Below are 17,243 nucleotides of genomic sequence, written 5' to 3'. Positions count from 1 at the left end.
TTGTTGTTGTTGTTGATAATAATACTAACCTATGAGTGTGTTAACTTGTTGTTGTGTCAGTTCTTTTACATGAAGTTGTTGTTGTTGTTGTTTAGGTGCGTAACCTGACGTGGTGGACTTTGACTCAGGAGGAAGAGGGAGAAATACCACTCCAGAAAGTCTCCTCTATCAGCCACCGAGAGCAGAGACCCCAGGTCCACGGTGAGACAGACAGACAGACAGACAGACAGACAGACAGACAGACAGACAGACAGACAGACAGACAGACAGACAGACACCAGGTCCAGGGTGAGACAGACAGACAGACAGACAGACAGACAGACAGACAGACAGACAGACAGACAGACAGACAGACACATAGACAGACACATAGACAGACAGACAGACACCAAGCCCAGGGTGAGACAGACAGACAGACAGACAGACAGACAGACAGACAGACAGACAGACAGACAGACAGACAGACAGACAGGCAGACTGACACATAGACAGACAGACACCACGCCCAGGGTGAGACAGACAGACAGACAGACAGACAGACAGACAGACAGACAGACAGACAGGCAGACTGACACATAGACAGACAGACACCACGCCCAGGGTGAGACAGATAGACAGACAGACAGACAGACAGACAGGCAGACACACAGACAGGCAGACAAGACTAGATCAAAACCTTTGCTACAGATGGACTGACACAGTAATGTTGCTTTACATTCTGTGGTGTGTGAAGGTTCTGCTCCGGTGCGGAGGGCGGTCTGCGGCCGCGGGGCGGGGCTCTGCAGCTCAGCGGAGGGGCCAGCAGAAGAGGTTCCGTTACCCAGAATCCCCAGCGTTAGAGAGAGTGTGTTTTGGTCTCGCTTCTGCTGCGTCAATGCCATTCTGCTGATCTGTGTTAATATATTCCTCTACGCTTACTTCGCCTGACCTCTGACCTCTAACTGCTGTCCCAGTAGGATACTTCCTGTGGGTGTTTCCATCTCTACATAAATCAATGTTCTTATGGTTCTAGAAGATGTATCGTTCTAGAATGTTACGGACCTGTGATGTCACAGTGGGTAGGGTCCTATTTAGTGTATTGTATATGGACCTCTGATTGGTCAATATTGTGTCCTTGTGTAAATGAGATTCATGAATAAACACGTGGCCACGTCTTGTAATCTACAGAGGAAAAACTTTATTGTCATCAAGATCAGAGATCAGTGGTTAGAGGTCAGAGGTCCGGGGTTAGAGGTCAGGGTCTAGGGGCTAGGGGAGATACATTTCCTATAGGTTCACCACACACACAGTAGAGTAGCATGAAATACACCTGACCCCATACCTCAACCAGACCCATAGCATGTTGTATCAATACTACAATAACTAACTGTTACATGAAATACACCTCACCCTGACCCCTGACCCCTGACCCCAACCAGACCCATAGCATGTTGCATCAATACTACAATAACTAACTGTTACATGAAATACACCTCACCCTGACCCCTGACCCCAACCAGACCCATAGCATGTTGCATCAATACTACAATAACTAACTGTTACATGAAATACACCTCACCCTGACCCCTGACCCCTGACCCCATACAGATATATACTTCAACCAGACCCATAGAATGTTGCATCAATACTACAATAACTAACTGTTACATGAAATACACCTCACCCTGACCCCTGACCCCATACAGACCCATAGCATGCTGCTTGTCAAACATCTCATTCCAAAATCATGGGCTTTAATATGGAGTTGGCCCTTGCTGCTATAACGGCCTCCACTCTTCTGGGAAGGCTTTCCACTAGATGTAGGAACATTGCTGCTATAACGGCCTCCACTCTTCTGGGAAGGCTTTCCACTAGATGTTGGAACATTGCTGCTATAACAGCCTCCACTCTTCTGGGAAGGCTTTCCACTAGATGTAGGAACATTGCTGCTATAACAGCCTCCACTCTTCTGGGAAGGCTTTCCACTAGATGTAGGAACATTGCTGCTATAACAGCCTCCACTCTTCTGGGAAGGCTTTCCACTAGATGTAGGAACATTGCTGAGGGGACTTGCTTCCGTTCAGCCACAAGAGCTTTTAGTCGGCCACTGATGTTGGGGGATTAGGCCACTTCTGTATAGACAACAAGAAAGGGCTCCAAAGATGGAAGAGTCATCTAGAATGTCCTTGTGTGCCGGCTTTCATGGAAACCCATTTCAGGAATTGCCGACGACCAGTTCTTGTTGCTTCCAGAGGCAGTGTGGAACTCGGTAGTGATGTGTGTGTGTGTGTGTGTGTGTGTGTGTGTCAGTGTGTGTGTGGTGTGTGTGTGTGTGTGTGTGTGTGTGTGTGTGTGTGTGTGTGTGTGTGTGTGTGTGTGTGTGTTAGTGTGTGTGTGTTAGTGTGTGTGTGTGTGGTTATGTAGGGGCAGAATAGCCCCAGTTCAGGTTCCTGCTTGGTTCTCTTCTGTTGGAGTAGCTGGCTGGGGCTGGATGGTGTTGGGTAGGGGGGTGTGTGTGGTGTGTGTTAGGGGAGTGGGTGGTGTGTGTGTTAGGGTTAGGGGTGTGTGTGCGAGGGTGAGTGGGGTGTGTGTGGTGCTCAGCTACATACGGGTTAGGGGTGTTTGTGTGTGCTAGGGTTAGGGGTGTGTAGGGGTTTGGGTTAGGGTCCGGTAGATGCATGGCAGTGTGTGTGAGAGGGTGTGCAGGTGTGTGTGTGTGTAGAGGTGTGTGTGAGGGTGTGTGTGTGTGTAGAGGTGTGTCAGGAGGGTCGGTCAGGTAGACAGGTCTCTCCTGGGCGATGCTGTGTGATCTGTAGAAGTCAACCAATCGGTTGAGAGACGAGAAAGTCTCCTCCCACACACAGTACTGACCCAACCCCTCGAGAACCAGGAAGTGCTCGACCATGTCGCCATAGCTACAAAGAGAGAGGGGGGAGAGACAGACAGAGATGGGGAGGGAGGGAGGGAGGGAGGGAGGGAGGGAGGGAGGGAGAGAGAGAGAGAGAGAGAGAGAGAGAGAGAGAGAGAGAGAGAGAGAGAGAGAGAGAGAGAGAGAGAGAGAGAGAGAGAGAGAGAGAGAGAGAGAGAGAGAGAGAGAGAGAGAGAGAGAGAGAGAGAGAGAGAGAGAGAGAGAGAGAGAGAGAGAGAGAGAGAGAGAGAGAGAGAGAGAGAGAGAGAGAGAGAGAGAGAGAGAGAATTAGTTAGTTCCAGAAGTGGTTGACATGTCAGAAAATGATGAATGAAATCATACTTCCACTACGATAAGATACACAGAATCTCATTTACTCCCTGTGGAGGGTACAGCTACAGTATAAATCTCACTCCCTGCGGAGGGTACAGCTACAGTATAAATCTCACTCCCTGTGGAGGGTACAGCTACAGTATAAATCCCACTCCCTGCGGAGGGTACAGCTACAGTATAAATCTCACTCCCTGTGGAGGGTACAGCTACAGTATAAATCTCACTCCCTGTGGAGGGTACAGCTACAGTATAAATCTCACTCCCTGTGGAGGGTACAGATATGGTATAAATCTTACTCCCTGTGGAGGGTACAGCTACAGTATAAATCTTACTCCCTGTGGAGGGTACAGCTACAGTATAAATCTCACTCCCTGTGGAGGGTACAGCTACAGTATAAATCTTACTCCCTGTGGAGGGTACAGATATGGTATAAATCTCACTCCCTGTGGAGGGTACAGCTACAGTATAAATCTCACTCCCTGTGGAGGGTACAGCTACAGTATAAATCTTACTCCCTGTGGAGGGTACAGCTACAGTATAAATCTCACTCCCTGTGGAGGGTACAGCTACAGTATAAATCCCACTCCCTGTGGAGGGTACAGCTACAGTATAAATCTCACTCCCTGTGGAGGGTACAGCTACAGTATAAATCTTACTCCCTGTGGAGGGTACAGCTAAAGTATAAATCCCACTCCCTGTGGAGGGTACAGCTACAGTATAAATCTCACTACCTGTGGAGGGTACAGCTACAGTATAAATCCCACTCCCTGTGGAGGGTACAGCTACAGTATAAATCTCACTCCCTGTGGAGGGTACAGCTACAGTATAAATCTCACTCCCTGTGGAGGGTACAGCTACAGTATAAATCTCACTCCCTGTGGAGGGTACAGCTACAGTATAAATCTCACTCCCTGTGGAGGGTACAGCTACAGTATAAATCTCACTCCTTGTGGAGGGTACAGCTACAGTATAAATCTCACTCCCTGTGGAGGGTACAGCTACAGTATAAATCCCACTCCCTGTGGAGGGTACAGCTACAGTATAAATCTCACTCCCTGTGGAGGGTACAGCTACAGTATAAATCTCACTCCCTGTGGAGGGTACAGCTACAGTATAAATCCCACTTACTCCCTGTGGAGGGTACAGCTACAGTATAAATCTTACTCCCTGTGGAGGGTACAGCTACAGTATAAATCCAACTCCCTGTGGAGGGTACAGCTACAGTATAAATCCCACTTACTCCCTGTGGAGGGTACAGCTACAGTATAAATCTCACTCCCTGTGGAGGGTACAGCTACAGTATAAATCTTACTCCCTGTGGAGGGTACAGCTACAGTATAAATCTCACTCCTTGTGGAGGGTACAGCTACAGTATAAATCCCACTTACTCCCTGTGGAGGGTACAGCTACAGTATAAATCTCACTCCCTGTGGAGGGTACAGCTACAGTATAAATCTCACTCCCTGTGGAGGGTACAGCTACAGTATAAATCTCACTCCCTGTGGAGGGTACAGCTACAGTATAAATCCCACTCCCTGTGGAGGGTACAGCTACAGTATAAATCTTACTCCCTGTGGAGGGTACAGCTACAGTATAAATCTCACTCCCTGTGGAGGGTACAGCTACAGTATAAATCTCACTCCCTGTGGAGGGTACAGCTACAGTATAAATCTCACTCCCTGTGGAGGGTACAGCTACAGTATAAATCTCACTCCCTGTGGAGGGTACAGCTACAGTATAAATCTCACTCCCTGTGGAGGGTACAGCTACAGTATAAATCTTACTCCCTGTGGAGGGTACAGCTACAGTATAAATCTCACTCCCTGTGGAGGGTACAGCTACAGTATAAATCTCACTCCCTGTGGAGGGTACAGCTACAGTATAAATCTCACTCCCTGTGGAGGGTACAGCTACAGTATAAATCTCACTCCCTGTGGAGGGTACAGCTACAGTATAAATCTCACTCCCTGTGGAGGGTACAGCTACAGTATAAATCTCACTCCCTGTGGAGGGTACAGCTACAGTATAAATCCCACTCCCTGTGGAGGGTACAGCTACAGTATAAATCTCACTCCCTGTGGAGGGTACAGCTACAGTATAAATCTCACTCCCTGTGGAGGGTACAGCTACAGTATAAATCTCACTCCCTGTGGAGGGTACAGCTACAGTATAAATCTTACTCCCTGTGGAGGGTACAGCTACAGTATAAATCTCACTCCCTGTGGAGGGTACAGCTACAGTATAAATCTCACTCCCTGTGGAGGGTACAGCTACAGTATAAATCTCACTCCCTGTGGAGGGTACAGCTACAGTATAAATCTTACTCCCTGTGGAGGGTACAGCTACAGTATAAATCTTACTCCCTGTGGAGGGTACAGCTACAGTATAAATCTTACTCCCTATGGAGGGTACAGCTACAGCTGTACCCTCCATTACTACCACCAATCAGAACAGCAGTATAGACACTCTGCCACCCCCCATTACTACCACCAATCAGAACAGCAGTATAGACACTCTGCCCCCCCCCCCATTACTACCACCAATCAGAACAGCAGTATAGACACTCTGCCCCCCCCCCCATTACTACCACCAATCAGAACAGCAGTATAGACACTCTGCCCCCCCATTACTACCACCAATCAGAACAGCAGTATAGACACTCTGCCCCTCCCCCATAACTACCACCAATCAGAACAGCAGTATAGACACTCTGCCCCCCCCCATTACTACCACCAATCAGAACAGCAGTATAGACACTCTTCCCCCCCATTACTACCACCAATCAGAACAGCAGTATAGACACTCTGCCCCCCATTACTACCACCAATCAGAACAGCAGTATAGACACTCTGCCCCCCCCCCCCCCCCCACCCCCCCCATGACCAGATCTAAAAATACAGGTATCATAAAGCAGAGCCAGTTTGTTGGGGCGTGTAAGGTAAGGGGGGTGGGGGGGAGGAAGCAGCAGAGCCAGTTTGTTGGGGGGTGTAAGGTAAGGGGGGTGGGGGGGAAAACAGTAGAGCCAGTTTGTTGGGGGGTGTAAGGTAAGGGGAGGAGGGCAGCAGCAGAGCCAGTTTGTTGGGGGGTGTAAGGTAAGGGGGGGGGCAGCAGTAGAGCCAGTTTGTTGGGGGGTGTAAGGTAAAGGGGGGGAGGGGGCAGCAGCAGAGCCAGTTTGTTGGGGGGTGTAAGGTAAGGGGGGGAGCAGCAGTAGAACCAGTTTGTTGGGGGGTGTAAGGTAAGGGGGGGGGGGGGGGCAGCAGCAGAGCCAATTTGTTGGGGGGTGTAAGGTAAGGGGGGGAAGCAGTAGCAGAGCCAGTTTGTTGGGGGGTGTAAGGTAAGGGGGGGGGGGGGGCAGCAGCAGAGCCAGTTTGTTGGAGGGTGTAAGGTAAGGGGGAGGGCAGCAGCAGAGCCAGTTTGTTGGGGGGTGGGGTAAGGTAAGGGGGGAGGGCAGCAGCAGAGCCAGTTTTTTTGGGGGGGGGTGTAAGGTAAGGGGGTGGGGGGGGCAGCAGCAGAGCCAGTTTGTTGGGGGGTGTAAGGTAAGGGGAGGGCAGCAGTAGAGCCAGTTTGTTGGGGGGGGGGGTAAGGTTTGGGGGGGGCAGCAGTAGAGCCAGTTTGTTGGGGGGGGGGGTGTAAGGTAAGGGGGTGGGGGGGGGCAGCAGCAGAGCCAGTTTGTTGGGGGGTGTAAGGTAAGGGGAGGGCAGCAGATGTTCTAACGCGGGAGATACGCCTGTTCTCTGTTTTACTGTGTGTGTGTGTGTGTGTGTGTGTGTGTGTGTGTGTGTGTGTGTGTGTGTGTGTGTGTGTGTGTGTGTGTGTGTGTGTGTGTGTGTGTGTGTGTGTGTGGTAGGACATGTGATAAGGAGTATAATAGAGGAGATATTTTTAGCTTCTGAGGCCCAAAGAATGTTTAAATAGATCACAGACTTTCCTTCACTGACCCTGACACACACACACACACACACCCACACACACACACACACACACACACACACACACACACACACACACACCCACACACACACACACACACACACACACACACACACAATCTTTCACACCTTTCAAATACGCTGCTGCTACTCTAAACTTCCGAATTCAACTGTATCTCTGATGTCCCTTCACCCCTACCTACATGTACATATTACCTCAACTACCTAGTATATCTGTGTATTATCTATCCTGTCTAGTCCCTTTACCCCTACCTACATGTACATATTACCTCAACTACCTAGTATATCTGTGTATTATCTATCCTGTCTAGTCCCTTTACCCCTACCTACATGTACATATTACCTCAACTACCTAGTATATCTGTGTATTATCTATCCTGTCTAGTCCCTTTACCCCTACCTACATGTACATATTACCTCAACTACCTAGTATATCTGTGTATTATCTATCCTGTCTAGTCCCTTTACCCCTACCTACATGTACATATTACCTCAACTACCTAGTATATCTGTGTATTATCTATCCTGTCTAGTCCCTTTACCCCTACCTACATGTACATATTACCTCAACTACCTAGTATATCTGTGTATTATCTATCCTGATGTCCCTTCACCCCTACCTACATGTACATATTACCTCAACTACCTAGTATCTCTGTGTATTATCTATCCTGATGTCCCTTCACCCCTACCTACATGTACATATTACCTCAATCACCTCAACTACCTGGTACCCCAACACATGGATTTGGTAATGGTACTCCTGTATATAGCCTCATTACTACTTCGTACTCCTGTATATAGTCTCATTACTACCTGATACTCCTGTATATAGTCATATTACTACCTAATACTCCTGTATATAGTCTCATTACTACCTGGTACTCCTGTATATAGCCTCATTACTACTTCGTACTCCTGTATATAGCCTCATTACTACCTGGTACTCCTGTATATAGCCTCATTACTACTTCGTACTCCTGTATATAGTCTCATTACTACCTGATACTCCTGTATATAGTCTCATTACTACCTGGTACTCCCTGTATATAGTCGCATTACTACCTGGTACTCCTGTATATAGTCTCATTACTACCTGGTACTCCTGTATATAGCCTCATTACTACCTGGTACTCCTGTATATAGTCTCATTACTACCTGGTACTCCTGTATATAGCCTCATTACTACTTCGTACTCCTGTATATAGTCTCATTACTACCTGATACTCCTGTATATAGTCTTATTACTACCTAATACTCCTGTATATAGTCTCATTACTACCTGGTACTCCTGTATATAGCCTCATTACTACTTCGTACTCCTGTATATAGCCTCATTACTACCTGGTACTCCTGTATATAGCCTCATTACTACTTCGTACTCCTGTATATAGTCTCATTACTACCTGATACTCCTGTATATAGTCTCATTACTACCTGGTACTCCCTGTATATAGTCGCATTACTACCTGGTACTCCTGTATATAGTCTCAGTACTACCTGGTACTCCTGTATATAGCCTCATTACTACCTGGTACTCCTGTATATAGTCTCATTACTACCTGGTACTCCTGTATATAGCCTCTTGTCTACCTGGTACTCCTGTATATAGTCTCATTACTACCTGGTACTCCTGTATATAGTCTCATTACTACCTGGTACTCCTGTATATAGTCTCATTACTACCTGGTACCCCTGTATATAGCCTCATTACTATCTGGTACTCCTGTATATAGCCTCATTACTACCTGGTACTCCTGTATATAGCCTCATTACTACCTGGTACTCCTGTATATAGCCTCATTACTACCTGGTACTCCTGTATATAGCCTCATTACTACCTGGTACTCCTGTATATAGTCTCATTACTACCTGGTACTCCTGTATATAGTCTCATTACTACCTGGTACTCCTGTATATAGTCTCATTACTACCTGGTACTCCTGTATATAGCCTCATTACTACCTGGTACTCCTGTATATAGTCTCATTACTACCTGGTACTCCTGTATATAGTCTCATTACTACCTGGTACTCCTGTGGCTGTAGCTTCGTTATTGTTATTTTACTGTGTTACTGCTTCCTATTTCATGTTATGCTAATGTGACAATGTGACATTTGACAATTTATTTTATTTTATTTTATTTGTACATTCTGTATTACCATCTGGTTCAGTCTCTTCATTATACAACAGAGGTGTGTGTGTGTGGTTTGCGTGTGTGTGTGTGTGTGTGGGGGGGGGGGGGGGGGGGGGGTTGTGTGTGTTAATGTGTGTGTGTGTGTGTCTGTGTGTGTGTGTGTGTGTGTGCCTGTGGTTGTGTGTCTGTGTGTGTGTGCCTGTGGTTGTGTGTCTGTGTGTGTTTCTGTGTGTCTGTGTGTGTGTGTGTGTGTGTATGTGTGTGTGTGTGTGGGGGTGTGTGTGTGTGTGTGTGTGTGTGTGCCTGTGGTTGTGTGTCTGTGTGTGTGTGTGTGTGTGCCTGTGGTTGTGTGTCTGTGTGTGTGTCTGTGTGTGTGTGTGTGTCTGTGTGTCTGTGTGTGTGTGTGTGTGTGCCTGTGGTGTGTGTGTGTGTGTGTGTGTGTGTGTGTGTGTGTGTGTGTGTGTGTGTGTGCCTGTGGTGTGTGTGTGTGTGTGTATGTGTGTGTGTGCCTGTGGTGTGTTTGTGTGTGTGTGCCTGTGGTGTGTATGTGTGTGTGTGTGTGTGTGTGTGTGTCTGTGTGTCTGTGTGTGTGTGTGTGTGTGCCTGTGGTGTGTGTGTGTGTGTGTGTGTGTGTGTGTGTGTGTGTGTGTGTGTGTGTGTGTGTGTGTGTGTGTGTGTGTGTGTGTGTGTGTGTGGTTACCTGACAGAAACAGAGAACTCTCCTGGTGAACTCTCTGACTCTCTAACCAGGAACACTCCTCTCTCCTCCCAACGCAACCGTTGCTCAGCCTGCTGCCTGGACACACGTCCCGCAAACCACCTACACACAAACATACACAAACAGGTATAGTAGGTATATAAGGGTTAGGTATAGTAGACACACCCCCTACACACAAATATACACAAACAGGTATAGCAGGTATATAAGGGTTAGGTATAGTAGACAAACCTCCTACACACAAATATACACAAACAGGTATAGCAGGTATATAAGGGTTAGGTATAGTAGGTATATAAGGGTTAGGTATAGTAGATATAGTGGTATAGTAGGTATATAAGGGTTAGATATAGTAGGTATATAATGGTTAGATATAGTAGGTATATAAGGGTGAGGTATAGTAGATATAGTAGGTATAGTAGGTATATAAGGGTTAGATATAGTAGATATAGTAGGTATATAAGGGTTAGGTATAGTAGATATAGTAGATGTAGTAGGTATATAAGGGTTAGATATAGTAGATATAGTAGATATAGTAGGTATATAAGGGTTAGGTATTTTAGATATAGTAGATATAGTAGGTATATAAGGGTTAGATATAGTAGATATAGTAGGTATATAAGGGTTAGGTATAGTAGGTATATAAGGGTTAGGTATAGTAGGTATATAAGGGTTAGATATAGTAGATATAGTAGATATATAAGGGTTAGGTATAGTATGTATATAAGGGTTAGGTATAGTAGATATAGTAGGTATATAAGGGTTAGGTATAGTATGTATATAAGGGTTAGGTATAGTAGATATAGTAGGTATAGTAGGTATATAAGGGTTAGATATAGTAGGTATAGTAGGGATTTAAGGGTTAGGTATAGTATATATAGTAGGTATACAAGGGTTAGGTATAGTAGATATAGTAGGTATAGTAGGTATATAAGGGTTAGATATAGTAGGTATAGTAGGGATTTAAGGGTTAGGTATAGTATATATAGTAGGTATACAAGGGTTAGGTATAGTAGGTATAGTAGGTATATAAAGGTTAGATATAGTAGGTATATAAGGGTGAGGTATAGTAGGTATAGTAGGTATAGTAGGTATATAAGGGTTAGATATAGTAGATATAGTAGGTATGTAAGGGTTAGATATAGTAGATATAGTAGGTATGTAAGGGTTAGGTATAGTAGATATAGTAGGTATATAAGGGTTAGATATAGTAGATATAGTAGGTATATAATGGTTAGGTATAGTAGATATAGTAGGTATATAAGGGTTAGGTATAGTAGATATAGTAGGTATAGTAGGTATATAAGGGTTAGATATAGTAGGTATAGTAGGTATATAAGGGTTAGTTATAGTAGGTATATAATGGTTAGGTATAGTAGGTATAGTAGGTATATAAGGGTTAGATATAGTAGATATAGTAGGTATATAAGGGTTAGATATAGTAGATATAGTAGGTATGTAAGGGTTAGGTATAGTAGGTATAGTAGGTATATAAGGGTTAGATATAGTAGGTATATAATGGTTAGGTATAGTAGGTATAGTAGGTATATAAGGGTTAGATATAGTAGGTATATAATGGTTAGGTATAGTAGGTATAGTAGGTATATAAGGGTTAGGTATAGTAAGTATATAGTAGGTATATAAGGGTTAGGTACAGTAGGTATAGTACGTATATAAGGGTTAGGTATAGTATGTATATAAGGGTTAGGTATTGTAGATATAGTAGGTATAGTAGGTATATAAGGGTTAGATATAGTAGGCATAGTAGGTATATAATGGTTAGGTATAGTAGGTATAGTAGGTATATAAGGGTTAGGTATAGTAGGTATATAAGGGTTAGATATAGTAGCTATATAAGGGTTAGTTATAGTATGTATATATTGTGTATATAAGGGTTAGGTATAGTTGGTATATAAGGGTTAGATATAGTAGATATAGTAGGTATATAAGGGTTAGATATAGTAGATATAGTAGGTATATAAGGGTTAGATATAGTAGGTATATAAGGGTTAGGTATAGTAGGTATATAAGGGTTAGATATAGTAGGTATATAATGGTTAGGTATAGTAGGTATAGTAGGTATATAAGGGTTAGGTATAGTAGATATAGTAGGTATATAAGGGTTAGGTATAGTAGATATAGTAGGTATATAAGGGTTAGATATAGTAGGTATAGTAGGTATATAAGGGTTAGGTATAATAGATATAGTAGGTATATAAGGGTTAGGTATAGTAGATATAGTAGGTATATAAGGGTTAGATATAGTAGATATAGTAGGTATATAAGGGTTAGGTATAGTAGGTATATAAGGGTAAGGTATAGTAGGTATATAAGGGTTAGGTATAGTAGGTATAGTAGGTATATAAGGGTTAGATATAGTAGATATATAAGGGTTAGATATAGTAGATATAGTAGGTATATAAGGGTTAGGGTATAGTAGGTATAGTAGGTATATAAGGGTTAGATATAGTAGATATAGTAGGTATATAAGGGTTAGATATAGTAGGTATAGTAGGTATATAAGGGTTAGATATAGTAGGTATATAAGGGTTAGGTATAGTATATATAGTAGGTATATAAGGGTTAGATATAGTAGGTATGTAAGGGTTAGGTATAGTAGGTATAGTAGGTATATAAGGGTTAGGTATAGTATATATAGTAGGTATACAAGGGTTAGGTATAGTAGGTATAGTAGGTATATAAAGGTTAGATATAGTAGATATAGTAGGTATAGTAGGTATATAAAGGTTAGATATAGTAGGTATATAAGGGTGAGGTATAGTAGGTATAGTAGGTATAGTAGGTATATAAGGGTTAGATATAGTAGATATAGTAGGTATATAAGGGTTAGATATAGTAGATATAGTAGGTATGTAAGGGTTAGGTATAGTAGATATAGTAGGTATATAAGGGTTAGATATAGTAGATATAGTAGGTATATAATGGTTAGGTATAGTAGATATAGTAGGTATATAAGGGTTAGGTATAGTAGATATAGTAGGTATAGTAGGTATATAAGGGTTAGATATAGTAGGTATAGTAGGTATATAAGGGTTAGATATAGTAGGTATATAATGGTTAGGTATAGTAGGTATAGTAGGTATATAAGGGTTAGATATAGTAGATATAGTAGATATAGTAGGTATGTAAGGGTTAGGTATAGTAGGTATAGTAGGTATATAAGGGTTAGATATAGTAGGTATATAATGGTTAGGTATAGTAGGTATAGTAGGTATATAAGGGTTAGATATAGTAGGTATATAATGGTTAGGTATAGTAGGTATAGTAGGTATATAAGGGTTAGGTATAGTAAGTATATAGTAGGTATATAAGGGTTAGGTACAGTAGGTATAGTACGTATATAAGGGTTAGGTATAGTATGTATATAAGGGTTAGGTATAGTAGATATAGTAGGTATAGTAGGTATATAAGGGTTAGATATAGTAGGCATAGTAGGTATATAATGGTTAGGTATAGTAGGTATAGTAGGTATATAAGGGTTAGGTATAGTAGGTATATAAGGGTTAGATATAGTAGCTATATAAGGGTTAGTTATAGTATGTATATATTGTGTATATAAGGGTTAGGTATAGTAGGTATATAAGGGTTAGATATAGTAGATATAGTAGGTATATAAGGGTTAGATATAGTAGATATAGTAGGTATATAAGGGTTAGATATAGTAGGTATATAAGGGTTAGGTATAGTAGGTATATAAGGGTTAGATATAGTAGGTATATAATGGTTAGGTATAGTAGGTATAGTAGGTATATAAGGGTTAGGTATAGTAGATATAGTAGGTATATAAGGGTTAGGTATAGTAGATATAGTAGGTATATAAGGGTTAGATATAGTAGGTATAGTAGGTATATAAGGGTTAGGTATAATAGATATAGTAGGTATATAAGGGTTAGGTATAGTAGATATAGTAGGTATATAAGGGTTAGATATAGTAGATATAGTAGGTATATAAGGGTTAGGTATAGTAGGTATATAAGGGTTAGGTACAGTAGATATAGTAGATATATAAGGGTTAGATATAGTAGGTATAGTAGGTATATAAGGGTTAGGTATAGTAGGTATATAAGGGTTAGGTATAGTAGGTATATAAGGGTAAGGTATAGTAGGTATATAAGGGTTAGGTATAGTAGGTATAGTAGGTATATAAGGGTTAGATATAGTAGATATATAAGGGTTAGATATAGTAGATATAGTAGGTATATAAGGGTTAGGGTATAGTAGGTATAGTAGGTATATAAGGGTTAGGGTATAGTAGGTATAGTAGGTATATAAGGGTTAGATATAGTAGATATAGTAGGTATATAAGGGTTAGATATAGTAGGTATAGTAGGTATATAAGGGTTAGATATAGTAGGTATAGTAGGTATATAAGGGTTAGATATAGTAGGTATAGTAGGTATATAAGGGTTAGATATAGTAGGTATAGTAGGTATATAAGGGTTAGGGTATAGTAGGTATATAAGGGTTAGGTATAGTAGGTATAGTAGGTATATATGGGTTAGGTATAGTAGGTATAGTAGGTATATAAGGGTTAGATATAGTAGGTATATAAGGGTTAGGGTATAGTAGGTATAGTAGGTATATAAGGGTTAGGGTATAGTAGGTATATAAGGGTTAGGTATAGTAGGTATAGTAGGTATATAAGGGTTAGATATAGTAGGTATAGTAGGTATATAAGGGTTAGGTATAGTAGGTATATAAGGGTAAGGTATAGTAGGTATATAAGGGTTAGGTATACTAGATATAGTAGGTATATAAGGGTTAGGTATAGTAGGTATAGTAGGTCTATAAGGGTTAGGTATAGTAGGTATAGTAGGTATATAAGGGTTAGGTATAGTAGGTATATTAGGTATATAAGGGTTAGGTATAGTAGGTATATTAGGTATATAAGGGTTAGGTATAGTAGGTATATAAGGGTAAGGTATAGTAGGTATATAAGGGTTAGGTATACTAGATATAGTAGGTATATAAGGGTTAGGTATAGTAGGTCTATAATGGTTAGGTATAGTAGGTATAGTAGGTATATAAGGGTTAGGTATAGTAGGTATATTAGGTATATAAGGGTTAGGTATAGTAGGTATATTAGGTATATAAGGGTTAGGTATAGTAGGTATATAAGGGTAAGGCATAGTAGGTATATAAGGGTTAGGTATAGTAGATATAGTAGGTATATAAGGGTTAGGTATAGTAGGTATATAAGGGTTAGGTATAGTAGGTATAGTAGGTATATTCGGGTTAGGTATAGTAGGTATAGTAGGTATATAAGGGTTAGATATAGTAGGTATATAAGGGTTAGGTATAGTAGATATAGTAGGTATATAAGGGTTAGATATAGTAGTTATAGTAGGTATATAAGGGTTAGGGTATAGTAGGTATATAAGGGTTAGATATAGTAGGTATATAAGGGTTAGATATAGTAGTTATAGTAGGTATATAAGGGTTAGGGTATAGTAGGTATAGTAGGTATATTTGGGTTAGGTATAGTAGATATAGTAGGTATATAAGGGTTAGGTATAGTAGGTATATAAGGGTTAGGTATAGTAGGTATAGTAGGTATATTCGGGTTAGATATAGTAGATATAGTAGATATATAAGGGTCAGGTATAGTAGGTATAGGAGGTATATAAGGGTTATGTATAGTAGATATAGTAGGTATATAAGGGTTAGGTATAGTAGGTATATAAGGGTTAGATATAGTAGGTATATAAGGGTTAGGTATAGTAGGTATATAAGGGTTAGGTATAGTAGGTATGTAAGGGTTAGGTATAGTAGGTATAGTAGGTATATTCGGGTTAGATATAGTAGATATATAAGGGTTAGATATAGTAGATATAGTAGGTATATAAGGGTTAGGGTATAGTAGGTATAGTAGGTATATAAGGGTTAGGGTATAGTAGGTATAGTAGGTATATAAGGGTTAGATATAGTAGATATAGTAGGTATATAAGGGTTAGATATAGTAGGTATAGTAGGTATATAAGGGTTAGATATAGTAGGTATAGTAGGTATATAAGGGTTAGATATAGTAGGTATAGTAGGTATATAAGGGTTAGATATAGTAGGTATAGTAGGTATATAAGGGTTAGGGTATAGTAGGTATATAAGGGTTAGGTATAGTAGGTATAGTAGGTATATATGGGTTAGGTATAGTAGGTATAGTAGGTATATAAGGGTTAGATATAGTAGGTATATAAGGGTTAGGGTATAGTAGGTATAGTAGGTATATAAGGGTTAGGGTATAGTAGGTATATAAGGGTTAGGTATAGTAGGTATAGTAGGTATATAAGGGTTAGATATAGTAGGTATAGTAGGTATATAAGGGTTAGGTATAGTAGGTATATAAGGGTAAGGTATAGTAGGTATATAAGGGTTAGGTATACTAGATATAGTAGGTATATAAGGGTTAGGTATAGTAGGTATAGTAGGTCTATAAGGGTTAGGTATAGTAGGTATAGTAGGTATATAAGGGTTAGGTATAGTAGGTATATTAGGTATATAAGGGTTAGGTATAGTAGGTATATTAGGTATATAAGGGTTAGGTATAGTAGGTATATAAGGGTAAGGTATAGTAGGTATATAAGGGTTAGGTATACTAGATATAGTAGGTATATAAGGGTTAGGTATAGTAGGTCTATAATGGTTAGGTATAGTAGGTATAGTAGGTATATAAGGGTTAGGTATAGTAGGTATATTAGGTATATAAGGGTTAGGTATAGTAGGTATATTAGGTATATAAGGGTTAGGTATAGTAGGTATATAAGGGTAAGGCATAGTAGGTATATAAGGGTTAGGTATAGTAGATATAGTAGGTATATAAGGGTTAGGTATAGTAGGTATATAAGGGTTAGGTATAGTAGGTATAGTAGGTATATTCGGGTTAGGTATAGTAGGTATAGTAGGTATATAAGGGTTAGATATAGTAGGTATATAAGGGTTAGGTATAGTAGATATAGTAGGTATATAAGGGTTAGATATAGTAGTTATAGTAGGTATATAAGGGTTAGGGTATAGTAGGTATATAAGGGTTAGATATAGTAGGTATATAAGGGTTAGATATAGTAGTTATAGTAGGTATATAAGGGTTAGGGTATAGTAGGTATAGTAGGTATATTTGGGTTAGGTATAGTAGATATAGTAGGTATATAAGGGTTAGGTATAGTAGGTATATAAGGGTTAGGTATAGTAGGTATAGTAGGT

At 40.9% G+C, this 17,243-nt stretch overlaps 2 protein-coding genes across 2 annotated transcripts in view; one reads left to right on the top strand and one right to left on the bottom strand.

Annotated features, from left to right (window-relative positions):
• The window catches only part of LOC118948947 (sodium/glucose cotransporter 5-like), an 88,820-nt gene extending 87,082 nt beyond the window's left edge, over positions 1 to 1,738 (top strand). The window contains exons 15-16 of the mRNA XM_036973593.1: positions 96 to 201; positions 734 to 1,738. Of these exons, the coding sequence (XP_036829488.1) occupies positions 96 to 201; positions 734 to 927 (300 nt within the window). The 3' untranslated portion in view covers positions 928 to 1,738. The remainder of the gene's footprint in view (positions 1 to 95; positions 202 to 733) is intronic.
• A 321-nt stretch (positions 1,739 to 2,059) lies between these two features.
• Positions 2,060 to 17,243, bottom strand: part of LOC118948948 (GRB2-related adapter protein-like) — a 17,525-nt gene continuing 2,341 nt past the window's right edge. The window contains exons 3-5 of the mRNA XM_036973594.1: positions 10,008 to 10,127; positions 2,589 to 2,894; positions 2,060 to 2,111 (exon numbers count right to left, since the gene is read on the bottom strand). Coding sequence (XP_036829489.1) covers positions 2,060 to 2,111; positions 2,589 to 2,894; positions 10,008 to 10,127 — 478 coding nt within the window. The remainder of the gene's footprint in view (positions 2,112 to 2,588; positions 2,895 to 10,007; positions 10,128 to 17,243) is intronic.

The sequence above is a fragment of the Oncorhynchus mykiss genome, unplaced genomic scaffold, assembly GCF_013265735.2.
Source record: "Oncorhynchus mykiss isolate Arlee unplaced genomic scaffold, USDA_OmykA_1.1 un_scaffold_272, whole genome shotgun sequence".
Classification (NCBI taxonomy): domain Eukaryota; kingdom Metazoa; phylum Chordata; class Actinopteri; order Salmoniformes; family Salmonidae; genus Oncorhynchus; species Oncorhynchus mykiss.
Note: the sequence above shows the minus strand (reverse complement) of the source record. Positions and strands in the feature narration are given on the sequence as shown.